A 25722-nucleotide genomic window follows, 5' to 3' on the forward strand; every position below is an offset into this window, starting at 1 on the left:
ACAATTCTAAGCACAATATTTGGACCAAAACATGATGATATCACTGGAGAATGGAGAAGACTACATAACAATGAACTAAAGGAAAAATATGAAAGTGGAAGCGTAATTCAAATCATAAAGGTTAGAAAATTGAAATGGGATGGACATGCTATCTATACTGATGATGAAAGACATCCAGCAAATCCTTACAGGAATCCCAACTGGGAAAAGGAAAGCTGGCAAACCACCCCTGAGATGGAAGGAAGGTATAAAGAAAGATATTAGTGTAATTTTTGGAGGAGAGGTGAACTGGAGGGAGCTTGCACATGATAGAGTTGTGGAATTTAGCTGTCAAGGACCCTCATGGCCCAAACAACATGGAGTAAGTAAGTTTATAATCTGGGGCAACCACATAAGGTAAGATGAGTTTACCACACAGAGAGAACATAAGAACATTGCCATATTTCATAGTCATGCAGCTTGAAAAAGTGATTGTTCCAGCACATGTACTTTTGTACCCTCATGCTTGCCTACACGGTTATGGCAGTCCTAATGCACAAAGCCATACCATCACTGCTGTTCAAAAATGGTTCATGGCTATGAAACTACAAAAGCTGGAATAGCCAGCTCAGAGTCCCAATTTCAACCCTATGGAATGAAGTGGAACGCTGAAGTGAGGGCCAGACCAAAATATTCCATGGAAGCTCAACCGGTAGTCTGTTGTTCTTTGGTGGAAAGTTTACTTGGGTGTGTCACAATAGCAAAAGATGATCAATACACTATTGAAGAGAGTGGAAGTGATGTTAATGTGTAATCACATTGACACCACTGGTGGTATTATCCACCAGCTAAAATATTTTCACAATAAAGTAGAGTGACAGGTAGATAGAGTTTTCCTCACCATTATCTTCAATAGGCCTGCTGAGTACATCAGGCATCAGTTTTCCAGTGAGAATACTCAACAGCTTTTCAGACTCCAAATAAGCTTTAGTCAGCATTTTTACTGCCACTATATGACCCATTAAAATTCAAAGATTTTCTACTCCACACAATAAGTGCGTAAAATATTGTGCTTATTGTTTGGTGCAGAAAAGCTTGGAATTTTGTGGTGCAATAGAGTGCAGCATTTTATCATGAGATTTTGGCAACATCAAAGAATATTTCTTTCAAGTTTAACAGGCAAGTTGATTTAATGGGCAGACTTCTTCTCCATTTAATACACTACTTCATCCACTCACAAGACCCTCTGAGTAGATGAATTAGGAATTGGCTATTTTAATAGAACAAAAAAAAAAAAAAAAAAAAAAAAAAGACAGCATGGGAGTTATAGAGTGAAGCATATAATAGTTCTAACTATTATATCTGTAATAGTAAATTTATTTTTATTTTTAAAAAATAAATGGCTAGAGACTGGGTATGGAAAAGACTGAATATGAGAAATTGCTAGCCAAAAGAGCAGAAAAGAAGTTTTATGTGTATGGAAATACAAAAAAAAAAAGGAGGGGGGATAAATCAGTTTGGCTCCTTATATAATGGCTGCAGGAAAGCCACTGGCAACCCAGCTGATGTGTCAAATAGGTACTGTATACCTCACATCAATCTTTAGAGAAGAGAGTCTCTTTACAGCAAAGAGTAAGTTTGCTAGTGAATCTGAGCACTGTAAAATCAGCAACATGGAAATTACATTCCCTTATTATTTTATAGAAAACTTCTCATCCACAAAAGAAAGGATTCTCTGTTCTTTTGTTCATTAATGTTAATTATGAAGGCATTGTCGGACTTGGGTGTGACTCTCTCTGTGTCTGTCAGATGGAACGAGCACCAATGCAGTTCAAAGAATGAAATGGATAATTACAGACTGGATATTCTGACTTTGATGGTAAAGAAATTTGTGGCAACAATGATTAACAATATAAAACAGCATCATCTAGATAGAAATGGTATCCTCAAGTGATGGCAGCACAGTTTAACTAACCTGATAAACCATTATCGCAATGTTAAATACAGGAAATAATTGTGACACTGTTTATTTAGACTTTAGCAAAGGCTTGGTTTTCAGAAGAGATTGGGGAATATCACTGGTAGCAGAAGTTTGCAAAGAGCTTAATTTTCTACTCCAATTTTTTTACTGCTTAATTTAATATAGAATGAGTGTAATCTAGGAATCTAATCTGGAATTAGTAATATTTATTTGTAGTATTTAATGAATTGATAGCTTGATGGTGGCTCCAATAAAGAGGCATAATTACAAGGTAAAAACTGAGCAAGTAAATCATATTTTATCAAATTTAGCAAGATGCAATTTCTAAATGGCTACATGTAAGAATAGATTTAAAGAAAGCTAACTATAAGTTTGCAAGAATATTTGCTGATGCTAATGAGGCAGTGTTAGGTGGGTCAAAAAACGGCTAGCTTGGGGGGATACACAAACTAAAAGGGTAACAGTGGTGGCAAGCAGAGGCAAAAGTGATTCTTGCACTGCTTCTATTAGAATGAGCAGCAGCCTGGAAAGCAAGGTAATGAAGATTTCCAAGACTGCTGGGAGTCATAGTGGAACAAGTAAATACATGGGCTGTGTTAGGGTAACTAAGAGTAATAACAGATGCATGACACCAATGCTAGGAGTATAGTTAATAAATTTGATGAGTTTGAAGTGCTAGTCAAGACATAAAAGGTAGCTATCATTGGGATATCAGAGACAGTGTCACACAGATATAAGCAGTGCAGAATTGGAATTTGGGGAATACAATGTGTACAGGAAGGATAGACAGGACAGGAAGGGAGGAGGGGTTATGCTGTTAGTTAAGAAACACAAAATCTAAGGAAGTGCATCCAATTGATGTTGGTGGACAATGCATGTTAAATCTGTTTGGTGTGACATAAGCACTGGGAAAGGAAAAATAAGAGTAGGTGTTTTTTTATAGGCCTAGTGAATCTGATGAGTATAATGAGCAATTGTGCAGAGAAATAGAGTGGGCCAGTAAATCAGAATGTCTTATAATGGGGATTTTAACTTTCCAGGTATTGACTGGAACTTGTGGATTGGTCACTCGCACACTAGCAAGACTTCCGTGGATTTACTGGATGACTGTTTTCTACAGCAGCATGTTTGAGAGGCAACCAGAGGGAGTAACTCTTGATCTGATTATCAGCAGTGATTATTCATGCATTAAGAATTTGAAGATAAAGGAACCACTGGATGACAGTGATCACAATGTACTGATGTGGGAATTACTTAAAGATGTAACTACCATCAAGGCTAAAGGGAAGGGCTTTTGCTTTCGCAAAGGTGACTACAGGGGTCTCAGACAGTTTTTAAATTCTGTACAGTGGCATAAACTGATGATATTACCAATGTTGAATTCTAAATGGGAAGCCTTCAAGGACTTAATTTTGGAGGTTACTAGGCTTTTCATTCCAACTAAGAAATACTGTTCAAGGTTTAGGTCTAAATGGATGTCAGATGAATTAATGAGGCTCGTGGCAGAGAAGAAAAATGTATGGGATGTATATAAAGTATCAGGTGACACAGAAGCCTATGGCAGATATAAATTAGTCTGTAATCAAGTCACAAATTAGGTTAGGCAGGTGACGGCAGATTACGAGAGATCTTTGGCAAAGGATGCAAAGAAAAACAGCAAAGAGTTCTTTACTTATGTAAACTCTAGAAGGAAAGGGATGAATCAGATTAGACTACTTAACATAGATGGGTACTATTGATGATCATGCTCAGGTAGCTGATAAACTGAACAAGTACATTCACACATGAGGAGTCATTCAATGAGGGGAGTGCCAGAAGTTTATCAAACTCTAACAGGGAGCTAAGTGATTTTGTAATAACTGAGAGCAAAGTGGAGGAGAAATTGTTCAAGTTAAACAAAAAGAAAGGCCTGGGGTGGATGGGATCTATCCAGTTATATTAAAGGAGGCAGCAAAGGAAGTAAGCAAACCCTTAGCCATAATTATGAGAGCTTCATTGGCAGTGGCGGACTAAGGAAAAATTGGGCCCTAGGCAAGATTTTCATTTCGGGACCCACCTCGGGTTGCCACCTTTCAGAAATTGTAATGGAAGACACAGTTGAATGGATTAAAAAAGGTCTTCTATTATTAAATATAAAAATACATTTGAACTCTATTATTGAAGTTGCCAACTTAAATCAAATAGTTCATACCAATGTACAACAGAGGCATTGATTAAGTAACTAAATCTACCTAATCAACTTGCGACTAGTGCTATCTGGTGAATCATCATGAATATTGCACCTGGCACAGTATACACGATGATTCATCAGACAGCGGCGTGCAAAGATGCTTTGATTGATCGGAACGAAACAAGCAGAACATTATAAATTTATTTAAAATAAAATAAGGAAAAAATGTATAATAAAACCATTTTACGGGCCCTAGGCAATTGCCTAGTCTGCCTAAGCCAAAGTCCACCCCTGTTCATTGGACTCAGGGGAGGTCCCCATGGACTGGAGGTGTGCAAATGTATCACCAATTCATAAAGGGGGTTCATCAAAAGATGACACAAGTAACTATAGACCTGTTAATTTAACTTGTGTTTGGGGGAAAACAATGGAATCACTGGTTAAAGAAGCACTGCAGGATCATCTAGACAAGACTGTAGTAATAGTTAAGACAGCATGGGTTTGTTAAAGGGAGGTCTTATCTGACCAATTTGATTGGATACTATGATGTGGTCACAAAGGAATTGAATGCCAAAAATAATTTTGATATCATATACTTGGATTTCAGGAAAGCTTTTGATACTGTTGCACATGGAAGACTGCTGTACAAATTGGAAAGGTATGGCATTAAGGGTAAGTTGCTACAATGGATAAAGGGATGGTTGAGTGGGAGATGACAGAGAGTGGTAATCAATGACACTGTTCTTCATGGACAAATGTTATTAGTGGAGTTTCCCAGAGTTTGGTGTTGGGCCCATTGTTGTTTTGTATATTTATTGATGATATTGATGAAGGTACATCAGGTTTAATGTCCAAGTTTGCAGATGATACAAAGGTTGGCAGGGTTGTAAAGACAGTATGCTACTCCAACTGGATCTAGATAAGTTGGGCAAATGGGCTGAGAAGTGGCAACTGAAGTTTAACATTGACAAATGCAAAGTACTGCATTTTTTTTTTTTTTTGTGTTAGTTGTTGGCGCATCGGCTTCTGTGGCCATAATGCACCTCCCAAAGGTTTTGCCTTTTACTCTGATCCAAGCCCAAGGCAGGTTCCAACCCGCGACCTTTGGGTTGCCAGGCAGGCACGCAAAATACTGCATATGGGTAGCAATAACCGAAGAGAAAAGTACCAACTGTGTGGTACTACACTCAGGGAAGTGGAAAGTGAAAAAGACCTGGGGGTTATTGTGCAGTCAAATATGAAGTTCGCTGAGCAGTGCAGATGGGCTGCCAGGACAGGTCATGGTGTCTTGTCAATGATTATATAGGAATTTTTCTAGCAGGGACAGGAGGTGATTATCCTGTTATACAAGACAATAGTTCCGCCACACCTAGAGTACTGTGTACAGGTCTGAACGCCTCACTTTAGGAAGGATGTATAGTTGCAAGAACGAGTACAAAGATGGGCAACAAGATTGGTGAGGGGAACAAAGGGGTGCATTTACTAAGAAAGGCTTAAGTTCTGCAAACTGCAGCACCTGGAGAACCTGCGAGGTGATCTGATCGAGGTGTATAATCCTTGAATGGGTTGAGCAAGCTGAATGCTGATGGGATTCTTCCTCTTGCTCACATTAAGAACCTGAGGGAGCACAGTTTCAAATCGAGGAAACACAGCTGTAGAATAAATGTGCAGAAATTTGCCTTTAGCCAGTGGGTAGTTGATTGGTGGAACAGACTTCCATCTTTTGTTGTGGAAGTTGATAGCCTAAATAAATTTAAGGCTGAGCTGGACAGGCATTTGGAACGAATGGAGGGGTGAAATGGGAGGGTTTTTTTCCCCCCTTGCATCATATGCTTTTACTAATGCTAATAAGGAGATAGTAAGCTCAGCCCCTACTAAGCCACCTCAAATCATATTGCCTGCTGACCCAAACCTTTGTTGACAGTATGCAACTGATTGCTGATGCTGTTTTCCACAATGGGAATTAACAATTTTAATATGAAAGAGTAAAAAACATCTATACACAGAATGGAAAAACAAACATTAGAAACTAACATGTAGTCTGTGTCAGAAAGAAAATAACTGTATTATTAAATGCATAGGCTGTAATGCTGTTCTCCCTTTGGGCATTTTTTAGCTGAATCGCAGTATACAGAAAAGTTCCTTTGTAAAGTAACAAAAATGAGGGTCAAAAAAGAACAAGAAATAAAATAGATAAAGATGAGTACAGTGATGCTGATCTGACATTTCTCCTAGAAATGGCTCTGTAGATGATGAATAACTGAGCTTAAAAACATGATCCTTGGGTTTAAAGCATGCCAAGATAACTGTTGAACGTCAGACACTAGAGGTAGGAATACAAGACAGAAATAACACAATTCCCACTGGAAATGCATGAATAACAGAGAAAAGATATAAAACATGGAAATGGAAACAAACCAAAGCTATGGAGAAACTCTTAAAAGAACTCTTTCTTCCTGATGCATAAGATCCTTTGAGAAATATCAGAGGGAAAATAATTATCTAAGAGAGCAGAATCTTTAAATTATCTTAAATAATCTTAGAAATCTTACAAAATTATCTTAAAGAATCTTAAATAAAATCTTAAAATGCCAGAGGCTAAAAATTATTAGAAGAAAAATTAACAGAAATACAAGTAACTGACAAAAGAAAGTTTGAAAGTTTGCTGCTGAACTCAGGGAATAGTAGTAGTAGTAGTAGCACATGATGCAAGAAAGCAAGTGTAGGAGCTTATGCAGCATCAGCCAAAAAAAAAAAAAAAAAAAAATCACACCATTCCCTCCAAATGCCTGTCCAGTTCCTCCTTAAATTTATTTAACCTATTAACTTCCACAACGACAGATGGAAGTTTGTTCCAGCAATTAACCACCCGCTGGCTAAAGGCAAATTTCCGCACATCTATTCTACATCTGTCCTTTCTTAATTTGAACTTATGTCCCCGTAGGTTGGTAATCTGAACAAGTGAAAGGATCCCATCAGAATTCAGCGTGCTCAACCCATTCAAGGCCTTATAGATCTCAATCAGATCACCGCGCAGGTGCCTAGTCTCCAGCCACTGCAATTTGCAGAACTTAAGCCTCTCTTGGTAAGAGAATCCCTTCATTCCCCTCACCAATCATGTTGCTCTTCTCTGTACATGCTCAAGCAAATCTACATCCTTCCTAAAATGAGGCCTCCAGACCTGTACGCAGTACTCAAGGCGTGGCCTGACCATTGCCTTATACAGAGGGACAATCACCTCCTTTTCCCTGCTAGCAAAATTCCTATATATCATTGACAAAACCCCATGACCCGCCCTAGCAGCCTGTCTGCACTGCTCAGAAAACTTCATATCTGACTGCACAATTACTCCCAGGTCTTTTTCATTTTCTACCACCTTAACTGTAGTACCACACAGCTGGTACGTTTCTCTGGGGTTACTTCTACCCATATGCAGTACTTTGCATTTGTCAAGGTTGAACTTCAGTTGCCACTTCTTAGCCCATCTGCCCAAATTATCTAGATCCTGTTGCAGTAGCACACTGCCATTACTGTCATTAACAACCCTGCCAACCTTTGTGTCATCTGCAAACTTCGACATTAAGCCTGATATACCTTCATCAATATCATTGATAAATACACAAAACAACAGTGGACCCAACACCGAACCCTGTGGGACTCCACTAATAACATTAGTCCACGAAGAGCAGCACCCATTGATTACCACCCTCTGTCTTCTCCCACTTAACCATCCTTTTATCCATTGTAGCAATTTACCCTTAATACCATTCTGTTCCAATTTGTACAGTAGTCTTCCATGCGCAACAGTGTCAAAAGCTTTCCTGAAATCCAAGTATATGATATCAAAATTATTTTTTGCATCCAGTTCCTTTGTGACCACATCATAATAACCAATAAAATTTGTGAGACAAGACTTTCCCTTAACAAACCCATGCTGTGTTTGAATTATTGCTGCAGTCTTGTCTAGATGATCCTGTTATGCCTGCTTAGTTGAAACATGGCACTTTGCCATACCTGTCAAATTATAAATTCACTAGAAAGAGAAGAGGCAACAAAAAACAGGAGGGAATAATGATTTTATATAAAAATGATCTTGCGGTAACTAATAAACATAGCTATCACCCAGAAAATAAGTTCCCATTGTCTTGTTCACGAGAGGGAGGGTAAAATCCAGTTATGCCTAATTTATCTACCACCAGAGCATAGTAAAGAAAATATAAGTGAACCTTTCATATGGTTCATCTCAAACCCAAGTATAGGTATAGATACAATTATAACAGAAGAATTTAGTATGCTAATGCCAAAACATAGAGATGTAAAAACTGAGTTGGACTCTATAATGAAGACAAACATGAAACAAAGATACAAAATTGAATACCATAAATGTGTAAAAGATTTCAGATTAATTGCTATCAGAAGCTCACTACAAAAAAGTCTTTGAAAAAATAATCGTGAACACCATTAATCAACAGTGCTTTAGGCATGGACCAGAATATTTGCACTCCATAATCAAGAGGTTGGCCATTACAAACTTAATGGAAACCTTGCTATGAATCCAGAAAGTACTAAATCAGAAAGCAGCTGATATATATTTTAAGATAACACATCTGCCTACAACAATATTTCTATCACTATCATACTTTTCTCATAAGCCAAAAAACATCTCGAAATTTTAACAAATATTCTTCAGGATAGATAAATTACAATGACGAATGGAAACAAGAACACCACACATCAATAAATGGGACATTCTCAGCAGCAAACTGCAAACAGTTAATCACTTATGCGGATGTTATGAATTTTTATTAGATCAGCAATCAAATGAGTATTGTAATAAAGAAGCAAATAACAGGATAAAAGATACCTGGATTGTACTACATTGGATTACACTTTAATGAAAATAAGACTGCACAAATGGTCTTTACTAACAAGTAAAACCAAAACAATATATCAGTATTGGTGAATGGAACCTTATTCCAAAAAAGTAAAATCTCATGTGGACTTGGGGACTCAAATGAAATGAAGCACTAAATGTCTTCATGTGGGACTCTGAACCACAAGACAGGAACTCACTGGCATAAAAAAAAAAAAAAAAAAACTCCAATATCATAAAGCAATATAATAAAAATTGTGACTCTATTGAACCCATTGTGTTATACATATCACAAGTCTAGTCATCAGCCTCCAAAAGCAGCATTAGAACTTTTGTCTTGTCTTCCTTCATGGATTAGGCGATCCGCCTGTTACGACTTTAGAAATTAGAACTTTTCTTAGCCTAAAATAGTGGCTCTTCAGATGGCTCAATAGAATCAGAGCTAAGCCTTTCATGATCTCAACGGCTATTCTCTACAGCAATTAGGAAATCACACCTTGGAGTCAAATAATGATAATGGGAAGGGGGGGAAGGCTTTCCAGTTAGAAGTTGGGCAAAACACCTTGACAGGTGCCCAACAGGAAGACTGGACACAAAGAACAAAGCAAAGATGCGTTACAGAAGAACAATTTCAAATTGCTTTCATGTATACATAATCTAGTCATCAATTAGACAGTCAACAAAGTTTTTTTTTTGTCAAACACAATAATGATGTTCAATAACCTTAATGATGATCCAGAAAAGCTCTGCACAAGTCAAGCATACAGGAAAGAAAGTTTTGAAAATGTATATTTACAGATATAGGTTATGTAAACATAACAAAATTAGATCATAATCTAGTCAGCATGAAGACATTGCCTCCAGCTCACAGTGGCTGTTAGAGGAGAAATTATGATTGTATAAATTAATGTGCAATATATTTTGTAAATAATGAACATAGTTATCTTAAACATAATCAAATGTTTTTTAATATTAATCTCCATTTGTTAAAATTGTTAGTTTGAATTGAAGCCTCAGTATGTAAAAACACCCCATTAAGGGCAATTCCCTTAGGAGAATAAATAGTTGTTAGTTTATTTTGGAGTGATGGCTCAGGCAGATAGTGGTGCCGTCTGGTGTCACTCCCAAGCACTAACAACCACTGGACATAAGCCAAAGCGAAACAGGTCCACCTCCATAGATGAATGATGTCAAAGAGAAATAATATTCATACTGCATCAAGTGTGGTGCAGGATAAAGTCACTCACATTCAGGGCTTAGGTAGAGGGGTCACTTCGAAAAGTCGGAGAAGTCTCTTGAGGAAGACAGCGGAGCAAGTGACACTGTCTCCTGTATGGCTACCACAAGAGAAGGGCAAGACCATCCAGCCCCACCAACTGGAAGTGCTTCCTGAGCAACTGACCACCCAGGAAGGAAGAAAACAACACATGAAGTGGAGCATCGAAATGAATACATACATCATGCACGTATACTATGAAATAACAAAACTAGAGACTGATACGACAATGTACATACTGCATCACGGACTACATACCAAGTGGTTAGAACAATTCCCAGATCAGGTCACTGAACAGCAAATAATAGTAGACCAGAGGACCATCGTCACAAAGAATCCAATAGCTCCTGCAATCTTGGAAAAAATCAAGCAGGACATGAGCAATAAACTACAAAAAAGAACAAAGAATATGGACAACACGGAACCAGATCAAAAAGAAATGCAACCAAGAGCAGCTGAAGTGGAAAGAGACAAGGTCATGGTATCCAGAATAGAAGATGAGTGGAAGAAGGCCCTAACAGAACTCGAACGAATGGACCTCACAAATACCCATGTGATACTGAAGCAGAGGCACAATAGAATCCTGTGGAGAGCCACAGACCACGTCAATCGGCAAATATCACGTTACCTCGACAACAATGGTGCAACACTGGAGGCCATCCACACAGCTATATACTGTGCTGCCATAGCAGCAACACAACTAGGAGTAATGGAAGACAGCAAACACGTGACTAAAAATCAGAGAATAGGAGAACACTTGGACACATTGAAGCAGAAAGTAATTGCACTCAGCAAGTCACTACACTGATATAAAGAGAGCTCCCAGAGGAAAATAAACTGAATCTCTGATGAGGACCAAAGAGCCTTCTATAGGAGCCTTGGAAAAGATGGGAAAGATGGAAATGGAAATCGAGGAGTTCTGGGGAAACATATGGAGCAGTGAAGTAAGACAACAGCCGAGCTCCCTGGATAAAACTATAATTGAAGAAAGCCAAGGACGTACAAGATATGAGAGAGAGTGGGAGGAGGAAGTAAAACAGTCAATCAGGAATTCCCATAACTGGCAAACACCAGGAATAGATAACGTCCACAATTACTGGTACAAGAAGCTTACTTGCACACACAAGCACTTAGCAGAGCAGTTCACCAAAATGATAAGGCACCCATAGACAATCCCAAATTTTCTCACTCAAGGAATCATATATCTGAAGCCTAAAGACCAAGATACAAGAAACCCACTAAAATACAGGCCAATCACCTGTTTCCCAACGATGTATAACAGTGTTCTTCTCAGGAAATGATCAGAAATGATCATTTCCTGAGAAGGAAATTTTAGCCTCAGAAATGATCCAGCACATCACTGCAGGATGGAAGGTGATCACCTACTGAATGGGCACACTACCTGATGAATTTACCTGACCGCCCAGCTAAAATTTAAGCAATTCTCGCTGATCTCGATCAATATTAATTCAAACATACTATGTGATTGAGATCACTGCGACAGGAGCATATAATGTTAAATTATGTAATTAATTTTTGCTCTGGATTGCTTAAGTCACATTTATAAATAACAGAAAATTTTATAATATTGCAAAGTATTACACTTCCCCACACGGCTACTTCATAATGCCACCCAGCTGGCAAAATTTTCTGGGGAGAACACTGTACAAGATCCTGACCAGCTGCATAACCAAGAAGATATCAGACCACTTGGAGGTCGAGAACATAATGGCTGAACAGCAGAAAGGATGCAAGAAGCAATTAACCATAGATTCCACAGTTACAGAGCAAGCCTACAAGAAGCGGCACAACCTGTACACAGCCTACATCGATTACTGCAAGGCCTTCGACTCCATGCCTCATGGCAGGCTAATAGAGACACTGAAGATCTACAAAGTCAATCTGACAGTGACAAACCTCCTAGAAGCGACAATGGCAAAATGGAGTACCACCATTAAGGTCAATAACATCACCAACCAGACCGATCCCCATCAAGAGAGGAATCTTTCAGGAATGCCCTGAGCCCACTGTGGTTCTGTCTAGCACTCAACCCGTTATCCACCATGCTCAACAGCAGAAAGTATGGATATAACCTCAAAGAAGGAAAGAAAAACCTGTACACCCTCACCCATCTGACGTACATGGATGATATCAAGCTCTAAGTGGCAACCAAGAAGCAACTCCAGCAATTACTAAGGATCACCGAAGAATTCAGAAATTATATCAGGATGGAATTTGGTCTAGACAAAAGCAAGACCCATGGATTGCATCAGGGGAAGTTAGTCAGCCGAAACTACCAGCTGCAGACTGGTAAAGACATTGAAGCCATGACAGAGGGAGAGACCTACAAATACCTGGGGATGAAGCAGACTCAGCAAGGAAATCAAGGCCTGCCTGACTGAAAAATACCACCAGAGACTCAGAAGCCTGCTGAAAGCAAAGCTGAATGGAGGGAACACCGTTAAATCCATAAACGCCTATGCAGTCCCAGTTCTAACATACTCCTTCGGGATCATAGATTGGACTAACACCGAGCTGGAGGATATCATGAGAAGGACAAGGACAATGGTGACCAAGAGCCGCCAACACCACCTGAAGTCAGCTGTGGAGAGACTGACAATAGCTTGGAAAGAGGGAGGAAGGGGCATGATAGACCTCATCGAGCAACTGAAAACAGCGATAGCTAACCTGAAGGATTACTTTTAGTAATACACAGCAGCATTCTACCAGGCCATAAGGAAGACAGACAAGTATACCCCACCCAACCTAAGCGAGGAGTTCCCTTCACCCAGACAGCACAAATGAAGCTAGAAAGATGGGAAAAGAAGACACTCTATGGCAGACACTACAATGACCTCCATCAAGGCCACATAGATAAAATGGATTCCAATGCATGGATCACGAGTGGTATGTTCTTCCCCGAGACTGAAGGATTTGTGCTTGCCATCCAAGACCAGATAATCAACACCAGTAACTACAGAGTGAAAATATATTGCCAAGGAGCCCGGAGTGTCAGATAACACATGTCGATAAAGCCACATAGCCTCAGAAATGATCCAGCACATCACTGCAGGATGGAAGGTGATCACCCAGACTGAGTACACTTGTAGACACGACCAGGTAGCCACGATAATACATCAGAGACTAGCAAGGAAACAGTTGATCAAAGAAAGTGTACCATATTACAAGTAAGAACCCCAGGCCGTACTAGAGACCCCAACCCATAATAATGGATAAGACAATCCTGCACAACAGACTGGACATAAAACTGTTATAGACAAAAAGGAAAAGGCTACCTATCTGATTGATATAGCAGTTCCCAACACTGGCAACCTCCAGGAAACCCACAAGGGAAAAAAAATCAGGAAGTACATGGACCTAAGACAGGAGATCAAAGATATATGGCACATGAAACAAGGTAATGACCATCACAAATAATGAATTGCAATTAAATTTCTTTGTTTAATTATATAAAATATATCAAAATCATACTTCTCTCTCTCCCGAGCTGTTCGGTACAGTCTTACTTCTTCGTAGAGTTCAGGTCGATTATCTATTAAAAATAATAATAAAAAAGTATATTCACATCAATAGCTATAATTGCAAAAATTGCTGAAATTAGTAAATGTTTTTATTTTAACACTACATGTTTTCTATTTTATTTCATAAAATAGAAAATATATAATATGGTCTACTGTAAAATGTTTAAAAACTTGCCAATTTTTAGTTTTGTCTTTCTACATACGGATTTCTTGCACAGTTTTTAAATAAGCACACGGAAAGACAGTGAAACCAAAGGTATTTGTCCCACATGTTGGGGGAGGGACATACAATCCATTCATTTTAAAGTTAAGCTTAAAGTACCCTGAATGTGACTACTGAAAGAAAAGGGAAAAGAGCATCATCTATTTTTTGCTAGGAAATAAACACAGCTGCATTTTCTCTTTCTGATCAATATTTCAAAAATCAAAATCTTTCACAACAGTTTAATAAAAAATTCTGTAGCTGTCCTATGCACATATTTCTAATATGAATGTTGAAAAATAAGGACTTAAATTTTGATAAGTTTTCAATATTTTGAAAGCAAATCCCTTTACTGTATATCTTCTGTTTTACATATTAAAATGGGTGGGTGGGTATATAAAAAAAAAGTCAATGAGCAGCACTGCACTGATGGACAGTGTTCATTATCCAGTTTGTTTTTTGTGATAAAGACTAAAATAGTTTACAGTTTAAAACTGTGTTTTGTAACTTGCATCTGTTATTATAACAATGAGAGAGAGAGAGAGAGAGAGAGAGAGAGAGAGAGAGAGAGAGAGAGAGAGAGAGAGAAAGAACCTATATAAATATTTTCTACTGCAATACAACAAAGTTCCAACAACTACACAACTGCCTTTGCAGGTACAAAATACATAAGTAGACAACAAGTGGTATACTTTGTATATAGTTCAATAAAACTATTTGTTCTTCATTATTTTTATTTATTTATTTTTTATTAAAGTTGGTCATTCCAAATAAGTTATATGAGTGGGCTAAGATGTTTCGTATATTTTGTACACAAATAGAAAGAAAACTGATTTTTTTTTTACATCGTTACTTCTTGCATTTCACCACAGTTAATGATTCAGATCAAAAGTCAAACCTATACAAAAGGAACACTAAAATTCACATGATCAACACTAATAGATATTTTAATTATGAAATGCAAAGAAAATAATGGAAGAGTGGTTAATGACAGTAATCGAGGAATGCTACCGCCACAAGGTCTAAAAAAAATTAGACACACGGGCTGAAAAATGGTAGTTGGTTGACAAATGCAAGATACTGCACATGGGTAGCAGTAATCCCAGACTGTAGAGCCAACTGTGTGGTACTACAGTCATGGTAGTGGAAAATGAAAAAGACCAGGGGGCAATTGTGCAGTTAGATATAAAGTTCTTTCAGCAATGCAGACAGGCTGCCAGGAGAGCTCATGAGGTTTTGTCAGTGATGTACAGCAAGGGTGGCCAACTTAATTTGTGATGCGATCTACTTTTTTTCTTTGAAATGTGCCGCGATCTACCATCTCAAGAATTACATTGCACGTGGTTAAAAATGTTAATCAACGCATATTGAAAAATGTTGTTTATAAATTTAAAAATTAAATACAATTCAGAATTCTTATTTTAAATTCATACATATTTAAATTTTTAATTTATGTGAAGTTTGTGTCTTCATGTCATCTGCCAAGGTTTCAAAATCGGGGATATACTGTGATAAGGTCACAGTTTATTCATAAAGAATCTTCTTTATGCAAGTCCATAAAAGTAGAGAGATTGTCATTGTAGAGTAGAGAATTTAGTCTTTGTTTGTTTCAAATACGAAAAGGCTGATTCACATAGATATGTGAAACGAAAACAGGAATTTAAAAGTTGACTGCATTTTTTTACATTTGGGTACTTTTCTCAGCAAACATATTTCCAAGTCTTTTTTTCTGATGATCTGGCTTTTTTGGAAGATATTGTTTTGCAATGTAATAATTTTCCATTTCAAGTAATATTTTAACTCCAGGTGGTCTTACAAAGAAAGGCTTAAATTCTGCAAGTTTCAGCATCTGGAGACTAGGCACATGAGAGGTGATCAGATTGAGGAGTATAAGGCTTTGAATGGTTTCAGCAGGATCAATGCTGATGGGATTTTTCCTCTTGCTCAGATTCCACACCTGAGGGGGCATAAATTCAAATTGAGGAAAGATAGTTGTAGAATAGATGTGCGAAATGTTTTTTTTTTTTTTTTTTTGGCTGATGCTACATAAGCTTGCTTTCTTGCATCATATGCCTCTACTAATGCTAATAACTAGATCACACAACCAATCCGTACCTTGTAGCTGCTGATAATCTCCCCTTTGATCAACAAATTTTTTAATGTCATTCAGCCAATTTCGAAATCTCTGTAGAAACTTACTCTGACTCAGCCACCTCACATCTGTGTGTAATATCAGATCTGGTTGATTTTCATCGAGTTGCATTTTGAAAAGTTTCCGTTGAAGAAATTGTCGTCCGATGGAATTTGCGATTTTGGAAGTTATGTCCATAACACTCTTAGTATTTAATCTTTTGCTGGCTAACACATGTTGGTGGATGATACAGTGGTAACTCAAAAAATCTGGAAAATCATCATCCTTTTGGAATCTGTTAAGATGTCCTGTCATTGCTTTACCTCCTTCTGTTGTTATTGAACTGAGTTTAAATAGGGGTAATTTAATTTTTTCAATAAAATTTTTGAATGCATTAAATATATCAAGACCTCTAGTTCTTTCTTTTGATGAAACCATACCCAGCAGTTCTTCTCTAGTGGCAGAATCATTGAAAAACCGTATGAATAAAAACGAGCAATTGAGCTGTATCACTGATGTCTGTAGATTCATCCAGTTGTAAAGAAAAGGACACAATTAGTAGTATGAGCACGCAATTGTTCGCTCACATGTTTACTCATTTTTTCGATGCGTTGCATCACAGTAAACACTTTTCTAAGGCCACTATTAGGCAGAAAATCCGATTGGTATTTACCATGGAGTGCATTGAAGTGCACTTTCTAAATTTCCTTTTTTGGGTATAGCCAAGGAAGCATTGCAAATCAAACAACATTTTTCTTTTATCATACAAAAAAGCCTTCTAGTTCCCACTCTTGATGAAAATGATACATTTTACTCTTTTTTTGTAGCATTCATTTTAAATCAAAGGGTATCAAATTAACGTATAAGTACTGTCCAGTTATTAATATTATGTAAGCTAAATAAGAATTTGACACATACACTATGCTCTTCACAACGTAACTGTGTGAATTTTCATTGGAGAATCCTAGCGGCTGCATGGCGACAAGAGTAGTCACGTGATGGTTCAACGGATTTGTAATAAGAATAGGCAGTGGAGTGCATAATAATAATAACATTTAGATTTTGACTAATCTATTTTTTATATATATTTAAAATTCATTGTGATCGACCAAAATTAAAGCCACAATCAACTTGTTGGCCACTCCTGATGCACATGAACTCTGATAGCAGGGATAAGAAGGTGATTATCCCATTGTACAAGGCAATGGTTAGGCTGCATTTTGAAGGTTGTAGATCTGCTAGAATGGGTGCAGAGAAGGCAACAAGACTGTAGAAGGGAACGAAAGGATGGTCTTACCAAGAGAGGCTTCAGTTCTGTAAACTGCAGCACCTTGAGACTAGGCACCTATGAGGTGATTTTATTGAGGTGTTTAAGGTTTTGAATGGATTGAGCAAGCTCAATGCTAATGGCTTAGACTACACTCGAGGGGATATAAATTCAAATCAGAAAAGATGGTTCTGGATAGATGTGCAGATGTTTGCCTTCAGCCAGCGAGTGGTTGATTGGTGGAACAAACTCCCATCTGTTGTTGTGGAAGTGGGTAGTTTGAATAAATTTAAATAAGAGCAAGATAAATTGTTGGAGGGTTGGCCAGATGATGTGGGAATTTTTTCTCCCTTTTGGGTGATGCTTTATAAGCTCGCTTTCTTGCATTGCATGCCACTGCTAATATTACTACTACAACCAACTCCTAACTTGAGAGTTTAGAATATAAAAATTATAAGTTTAACTTTCTCTCCAATTGGCATAAAGACAATGAAGCACAATACTTCACTGTATTTCTCCAACTTAATAATTAAATTCAGCAATACACTGACAGGCCCGGACCAAGGATTTTCCCACCCCAGGCAGAAAGATTTTTTGGCATCCCTTTACTAATGATATATATTTTTATATCCTTATTTATTTATTTATTTATTTTTAGAAATAAATATATATATATTTTTTTCATGATTTTTAAAATTTTGTGCCCCTTAAAGAATGGTACCCTGGGCACTGCTAGCTCGTGCCTTAATCCGACACTGCACACTGATAATTGATACATATCGGTGAAGAAAAAAAACAAACAAAAGTGTGCAAAGTATGCCTGTATAAACATTCTTAAATGAATTAGAAAGTATGTCTCCTTATAATTCATTTAAGCCCTAACTTAATAATTAGTATAACTTTCACTAATGCTAAATCATGATGGTAATTTTAATGTGCAACTATGGTCTGTACTTGCCAAATTGTTGTGTGTGTGTGTCTTTTGCTTAACTTTATAAAAGAGAAAAAAGAATATTTTCACTCCATATGTAACTGCTTTCAAAGGAATTGATCAACTGATTTATTATTCTTTAAAATGAATGTATGTCTGCTGCGTAGAAAATGCAGTTTTAATATTTTGATAGCACACAGAATTTGGAACACAGATGATGCCATTGCCATTCCATTGATGCCATTCTATTACTGGCATTTTACCAATATATATGTAAAAAATACAAACTGCAACCCACCCATTCACTTCTAAATATTTAAGATATTACACTACTAGATATTACTATTACTACTTTAAGATATTATAATAGTACACTACTTCCAGATGAGCATATCCAATATGGGTGCCATGCCTTGCACTCTCCCATCTACAGCACATTTATTATATTTTCTTGATATTTGAACTTTTGAATGCATTTCTAAATATAAATTATTATATTCTAGTTATGTCCGTAAGACAAAAGAGTGATGTTATGAAATATATGGAAAGTGTTTTCAAATAAATTAGGTCCTGCATCCCTAATTAGGATGTGGTAATATACACGCACCAGCATACTAAGTTAGTTTCAAAAAATATACTTCTTGACATGAGTATTATATGAGATTGAATGGTAAGTCATGATAAAATTTTTACATATTTTTGCAATAATTAATCTTAATATCTAAATTAAATAACAATTCATTATACATTATTAAACCATTCTTGGATATATGTTTTTCCATGATACTAGTCTCAAGGTTTGCATCCACAAAGACAAACCATATATAATTCAAAAAAAATCTCAACCAGAAATTGAGTTTATGATATATTTAATCAGTTCGTTTTTAAATAGGACATTAAATAATAAATAATTTATACAAATGGCTAACTGACAGTGAAAATCAGAATATTATAAACAGTTGAACTAGTAAAGGATAAAAGAGTTGTGTTTTTTAATTTCAAGTATACATGATAAAATCCAGATGGAGGACCCCCCCCCCCCCCAACTATTCCTTGATCTCTTTTGGCTGAAAAATTGAACAATAAAAGAGCAATAATAAATAAAAAGGCATGTCACCAGGAAGGGAATTTATGATTAAATAAACTAACTGCTGAAAGTTAAATCAGAGCCTTATTTTTGACCTTTAATTTGATAAAATATTTTTGAAAATTTGACTTTATTAAAAAGGTATTTGATATGTGCTGTTAAATGTTAGGACTCAGTAATATAGTTATAAGTTTAGTAGTCTCAAAAAAATCCATATGCAAGGCAGTACTTTAAGTCTAACGTGGCAAGCTACTAAGTTAGATCAACTTGTGTTTCTGAATTCCTTACTGAACTCTGCAATTGGTACAGAAGCTGAGTTCTGAAAATCACAAATTGTACCAAGCTAATAAGCACTGTGAAAATGAATAAAAACAAAGAACAAAATTCAACAAGGAATTCAGAAATGTCAACATTCTACTTTAGGTACTGAAGCTGATTGGAATCAAAAATGTGTAAAAATTTTTATCCTGACTCATCAATAATCTAGTTTAATCTTAACCAGGTGCATCAAAAATGCAATGCCAGTAACAAACTGATGTAGTGATTAAATTCTTTCTAGCTTTTTTTTTTTACCAAAAAAGCCCGAAATAATTTAAACTGTGCTTTTTGTGATGCTATTTATTATACTAAATATATAAATAAACTATACAATTACAAAAAAAAATTTTTTTTTTAAATTGTAACAGTGCAACAGAGATTGCTAACAATGACAAATCATTCTTTGATTAAAAATTGTTATTTAGGCAGGCATTAGAATGTACACTATATACCATTCATATATCTTAAAAAAAAAAAAAAAAAAAAAAAGGAGTTTTAAATAAAAGAGATCATTCCTCATTACTTTAACATTATTTAAATTGCTTATTTAAACCTAATTTTCATAAAGTTGGTTGTATTGAAAGAAGGCATCTTGGAGAAAGATGCCTTCTTTAAATTACAACCGTATGTCTCAGTAAAAATACTTTTCATATTGTGACAAATGATAATGCAGATCAAAAGTCAGAACAACGAAATTTAGCATTTAAAAAAAATTTTTTTTTAATGCTAAATTTCGTCAATGTACTACTGATGATTAATGAGCAAAGTAGTGTCATGTATAACTATTCATGCTGTTATCTTTATTCAAATGGTATTTTGACAGGTATTTTGAACGAACAGAGGGGTGAAGTGGAAGTGGGTTTTTTTTTTTTTTTTTTTGGCTGATGCTGCATAAGCTTGCTTTCTTGCATCAAATGCCTCTACTAATGCTAATGCTAAATGTACATGTAATATGTCAGTCAAAATGTGTCAGTTGCTTCTGATGGAGCCTGTATGCACTGGATCCATCAGAAGCAACTGACACAATTTTTCACTGAAAGAATGCAGGAGATCACTTGCACATATCCATTTTTCATATTTTGGAATTTTATTGTGAAAAATAAAATGTGCCATCCTCCAATATTAGAGACCTTTGATTATGTTGAGTGAAATTTATCATAAGTATATACACAAAACATTTTGTCATATTTAAATACACAGTTCTTGAGGTATTCCTTATAAAAATAAGTCAAGTGATAAGATCAGGGCAGAAATGGCACATCTGCAAGACTGCACCTAAAAAAAAAAAAAAAAAAAAGACAAAGCTTCTTGAAAGGGTCCAAAGAATAGGCAACTGCTTGGTAAGATCTGCAAAAGGGCACCCCCAAATATAAAGAAAGACTGAATATGCAAGCTACAGATCTTGATAATTACACACTTGAGAGGAGATCTGATTGAGGTCTACAAGTCTCTGAGGGGAATAGCAAAATCATTGAAGGTGAAATTTTCAGTTATAAATTATACTAAAACTAGGAACCATAAATTCAAATTACAGGTGAAGATGTTTGGACTGAATTGTAAGCAGTTTTCCTTTAGCCAGCGAGTTATTACTGGAATAAATTACCTCTGTTAGTAGTTGAGGATGACAGCTTCAGCTAAATTCAAAGAGGGAAGCAGCAAAAGCCCAGGACTTGCTTATACTAATGGCAAATACTAATCTCCAAAGAAAGAAATAAGCCCGTCTAGAAAGACTGTGTGCACACTTCATTCTCATTCCCTTGCTGTATGGTTGCTGCTTCATCATATTGATACCATATCTTGTCTATGTTACCAATTTCTTTGAACTAGGCTGAACAATTTCTTAAAATAGTTGGAACTACCAAAGCATATCATAGTAATGTTCTAAATTCACTGAAACTGCTTGATAACTTATATTTTCAAAAAAGGAAAGGTCTACTAATTGGTATCTTCATTCAAATGTGGCCAATCATTCATAAACTGTTTTTTTTTAATTTTTTAAATTCAAGTTATTCTCTTTGAAACAAAAGATGGAGAAATTTAATTGAATTCGTATTTGCACCGAAGTCTTCAACATTGGTCATTTTTATGCATTTATTTAAGAACAATGGACATAAAGTGAAACTTCTGTACATGAAAATGTCTCACTGTGGAATACACAGGCAGAAGACTATTCATCAATTAATTAGCAATTAAATAATTCATCAAATAAAGTTTATATTATATTATCAATATAATTAGGCAGTCATTAATATAAAGATGAATGTCAATATAATTAGACATTCATCTTTGGACCTTTTTTTTTTTTTTGAGAAGTATCTTTTTATTATTTGCATCTTTTTTTGCAAGTGACCTCTATACCTGTACGTGGATTCCAAGTGCGGTTTCACAATTCCTTGTATAGTGGAATTATACAAGGAATCCCTATTATACATCCCTACCTCTTTATAGCACAGATTATACTACACCTCTGCCTGGATTGTGAACTCCAAATCCCTTTCTTCGTCTACTGTTTTTAATTCAATTCCTCCAAATGTATAAGTTATTTTTGGGTTGTTATTTCCTAGGGTAACATTTACAGACAAAAATCCTTGCATTTTCAAACATTAAAACATAGCTACCACTTTCTAAGTTGCTTGAAGCCCTGTCACTGTTCATTTACTACTCTCCCAATCTTTGCATTATCTGCAAATTTTAATATTATGCTTTGCATCCTTTCATCAATATTATTTAAATCAGAAACAGGAATAGATCCAGTGCCAATCTCTGAGGTCCCCATTTCTAACCTAGCCCTAAAGAGTAACCAGTAATCCAGCTAAAATTCTTACAAAGTAATGCATTAAGGCATTATTTTAACACACAGTAAAACTTGCACATTAGCTATATACGGCCAATGGCCTTAAAGGCCATGAATTGCATCACGTCCATCTAAAGATGGAAATGATTCAATTCATACCTCTGATCCCAACATGTTCCAGTTTATATAGTAATGTCTAAGCTGAAATATTATACTTAAATATAATAATATCTAAGTATAATCTAAGCTGAAATATACTTTGATCACAGATCCAAAGAAACAATATCAGAGTTATATCCTGCATTCAACTCATATATGACATTGTCAATAGTTTATCATGTTATTTAAACAAGATTTCCCCTTAGCAGCATCAATCATTTCTATTTAGATGAACCTGTATTGCATTTTTAATCATCACCTTCATTATTTTCCTACCACTTCAGTCAGACCAACCAATCTGTATTATTCACTTTGTTCTCAGAACTACCTTTAACAAACCAGCAATATATTGGTGTTTCACCCATATACGGAGTCACCCTTCAGTCCAATGAAAGCATCATAATTTAAACTTAATGGTTTCAATCACCTGCCACCTCCCTTAAAATAGCTTGTTATGTGCCATCTATTGTCAAAAAATTGTCTTGCTTGTCTTTGGGCTCAAAACGTTTTCCAGTAACACTCAATCTTTGTAATTACCATTTTACTGATTTTCAATGGTTGGGTTTGTAGCATAATTTTTTGACTTTTAGGGATTTTTTTTCTTTTTTTTAGGATTTAGAGATCAATGCAAAGTACCTATTCAATTCATCAGCTGAGTGATCAGTGATTTTCCTATATCCATTATGTAAGGGGGTCCAATCTGATTTGCTCAGTCAAAAGAGATTATCCCAGGAATAGTTCTGTAATGGATATAGATCAAATTAAATTCTTTAATTGATTTCATACAAAAAAAAAAAGGATTAAACTTTAGAATAAGACTCTTACCTATGGATTTTTGCAACACAGAGCAATGGATAAGTTTAGCTCTTACTGCTTTGCAGTGATTGAATGATTTATTCCTTCACACAATTTTGTTTCCCAATTAAACAACAGTGGTAAGGGGGAGTGAAGAAAACCCCTAAACTGTTTATTAGGAAATGTACTGCTCGTTTTAACTAAAGAAACAAAATTATGCAAAGGAATAGATCGTACAATTAGTATGAAGCAGGGGGCAGAGCTAGATGTGCTCATCTTTTGTTGACACAAAGATTCTTTGGGTCATCTAAATAAATTTTCTGTTTATACTCCGGGATGACCACACAGTCAGAGGAGTTCACAAGGTAGACAGAATATGATACAGCACCGTATTCTGCAGTCATGAGCTTGAACCCTGGTCGCTCAAGGCATGTGTCCTCATGAACCCATGTGCCTGACCACTAGGCTATGGTGGCCTTGTGTTACTGTCCAAAAAAAAAAATATATATATATATATATATATATATATATATATATATATATATATATATATACACACACACATATATCATACCTATGTTAGGTAACCTAACTTAGCTATTCAGTTTAAATACTTATGAGATTATTTAGGCTAATTACTAATGGCAATAGCACTACAAATCTCAAAAACAACAATTTTCTACTAATCTTCATCATTTGAAATTGGAATTTTGTGTGCTATATCTTTTTTTTAATCCTTCTCTGTCGTTTACTGCAGTTTTCCTTTTACGAATGGGGAAGTGACATACAATTTGAAAAAATACACATACTGGGTCCAATTATAGAGGGTCTCTTCCTTTATTCCTCCACCCACCTATCAGAGAACGTTAACTTATTAGCATCTGTCACATTCAAGCAATTATAAAAATATATAAAGCACTCATTTGAGTCAGCAGAAGAAATTATGCAGTAAAGTGACGATAAAACAGAAAATACTCATTTTGAGATGATCAGTCAGTCAGAAGGCATGTGTGAGCCTATGATCCCACTCCTAAATTCAGAGGAATAATGACAGAAGAGGGTAGGAGGGAATTGATATGCTTCTCAGGCATCATACTAATACTATAAGTTTAAACATAAAGCCACATTATGGCAATATGACTATGTCATTTTTCTTTTAAATTTACAAAAAACTTCTTGTAGTACAACAGTCAAAATGCATTCATTACTAAGATAGCAACAAAATACTTTAAGGAAGGTGAATGTAAGACAATTCACCGATTCATTAAGCTAGGTAACATCATAATTTCATACCAAGCATGTTTGTGCTATTTCAGTTTGTTTATATCTGTTTCGTGAAATGCGCTGATAATAAAATGATAATTATACATAGATTATTTGTTCTTTCCGATTTGTGTCTAGGAATTAACTGTCAACATCCTTTGACGTCATGTTTCTGATACGCCATTATAAATAAATTAGATAACTTCATTTTTAAATGCCATATAGTGTGGACCTTCACATATGAACATCGCTAGAGCTGAGTTAGGATTAAAATTACACTGAAAAAAAAAAAAAGTACATTCACAAATTCAAATCTGTATTGTCAAATTAACATTTTTCCATACTTCTGTATGAAGTAACTACGAGAAGCGAGTAATGGGGCTAATTTTATAATAAACATACCTTTATTGGCATACATCAGTGAACTTTATCTCTTCAAAACAGTCCCCTTGTGAAGTTACACATACATACTAGTTTTTAAATAAATCCTTTACACGACTCAGTATATTTCTTTGACTACTTTACCTTGAGATGATGCTGCAGGAGGAATACCACCGAATAAAGGCATTTTTAATGAACACCTGAAACTTATTAAACCCGTAAACCACTAAAATAAAGGACAAATCCGGAACCACAAGACTCTGCTATAACACGAAGAACAACAGTGACAATTACCTCACCACTATTACAGTGACATCTCGCGCCGATTGAAAGAATCATTTCTAAAGCGCCCTCTATTAAGAGCAATACTACTTAAAGCTAGAGAGCAATGATGAGAAGAGAGGAGACCGAGAAGGTTTGGATTTGGAGGTTGGGCTGTTGGTGTTGTTACATTGACGAAATTAACTGTAAGGAAATTAAATAACAAACGTATGCCATATATACCAGACAACGGTGTTACTACTCGTATGCAACTCCTGCGGCTGCAGCTTCATGCCTCTTCGTTGCTTATAA

General features: G+C 36.0%; 1 protein-coding gene across 2 annotated transcripts in view; it reads right to left on the reverse strand.

Annotated features, from left to right (window-relative positions):
- The window catches only part of Vps28 (vacuolar protein sorting 28), an 85776-nt gene extending 60349 nt beyond the window's left edge, over nucleotides 1-25427 (reverse strand). The window contains exons 1-2 of one of the 2 annotated variants that reach the window (XM_090372147.1): nucleotides 25294-25427; nucleotides 13772-13832 (exon numbers count right to left, since the gene is read on the reverse strand). In XM_090372147.1, coding sequence (XP_090228273.1) covers nucleotides 13772-13832; nucleotides 25294-25336 — 104 coding nt within the window. In that variant the 5' untranslated portion in view covers nucleotides 25337-25427. Of the gene's footprint in view, nucleotides 1-13771; nucleotides 13833-25170 lie in introns of both variants that reach the window. The other variant, XM_090372148.1, reaches the window with a different exon arrangement.
- Nucleotides 25428-25722: the final 295 nt, after the last annotated feature.

This window comes from Mastigoproctus giganteus, chromosome 4, assembly GCF_048544385.1.
Source record: "Mastigoproctus giganteus isolate SK-2022 chromosome 4, ASM4854438v1, whole genome shotgun sequence".
In the NCBI taxonomy this organism is placed as follows: Eukaryota; Metazoa; Arthropoda; class Arachnida; order Uropygi; family Thelyphonidae; genus Mastigoproctus; species Mastigoproctus giganteus.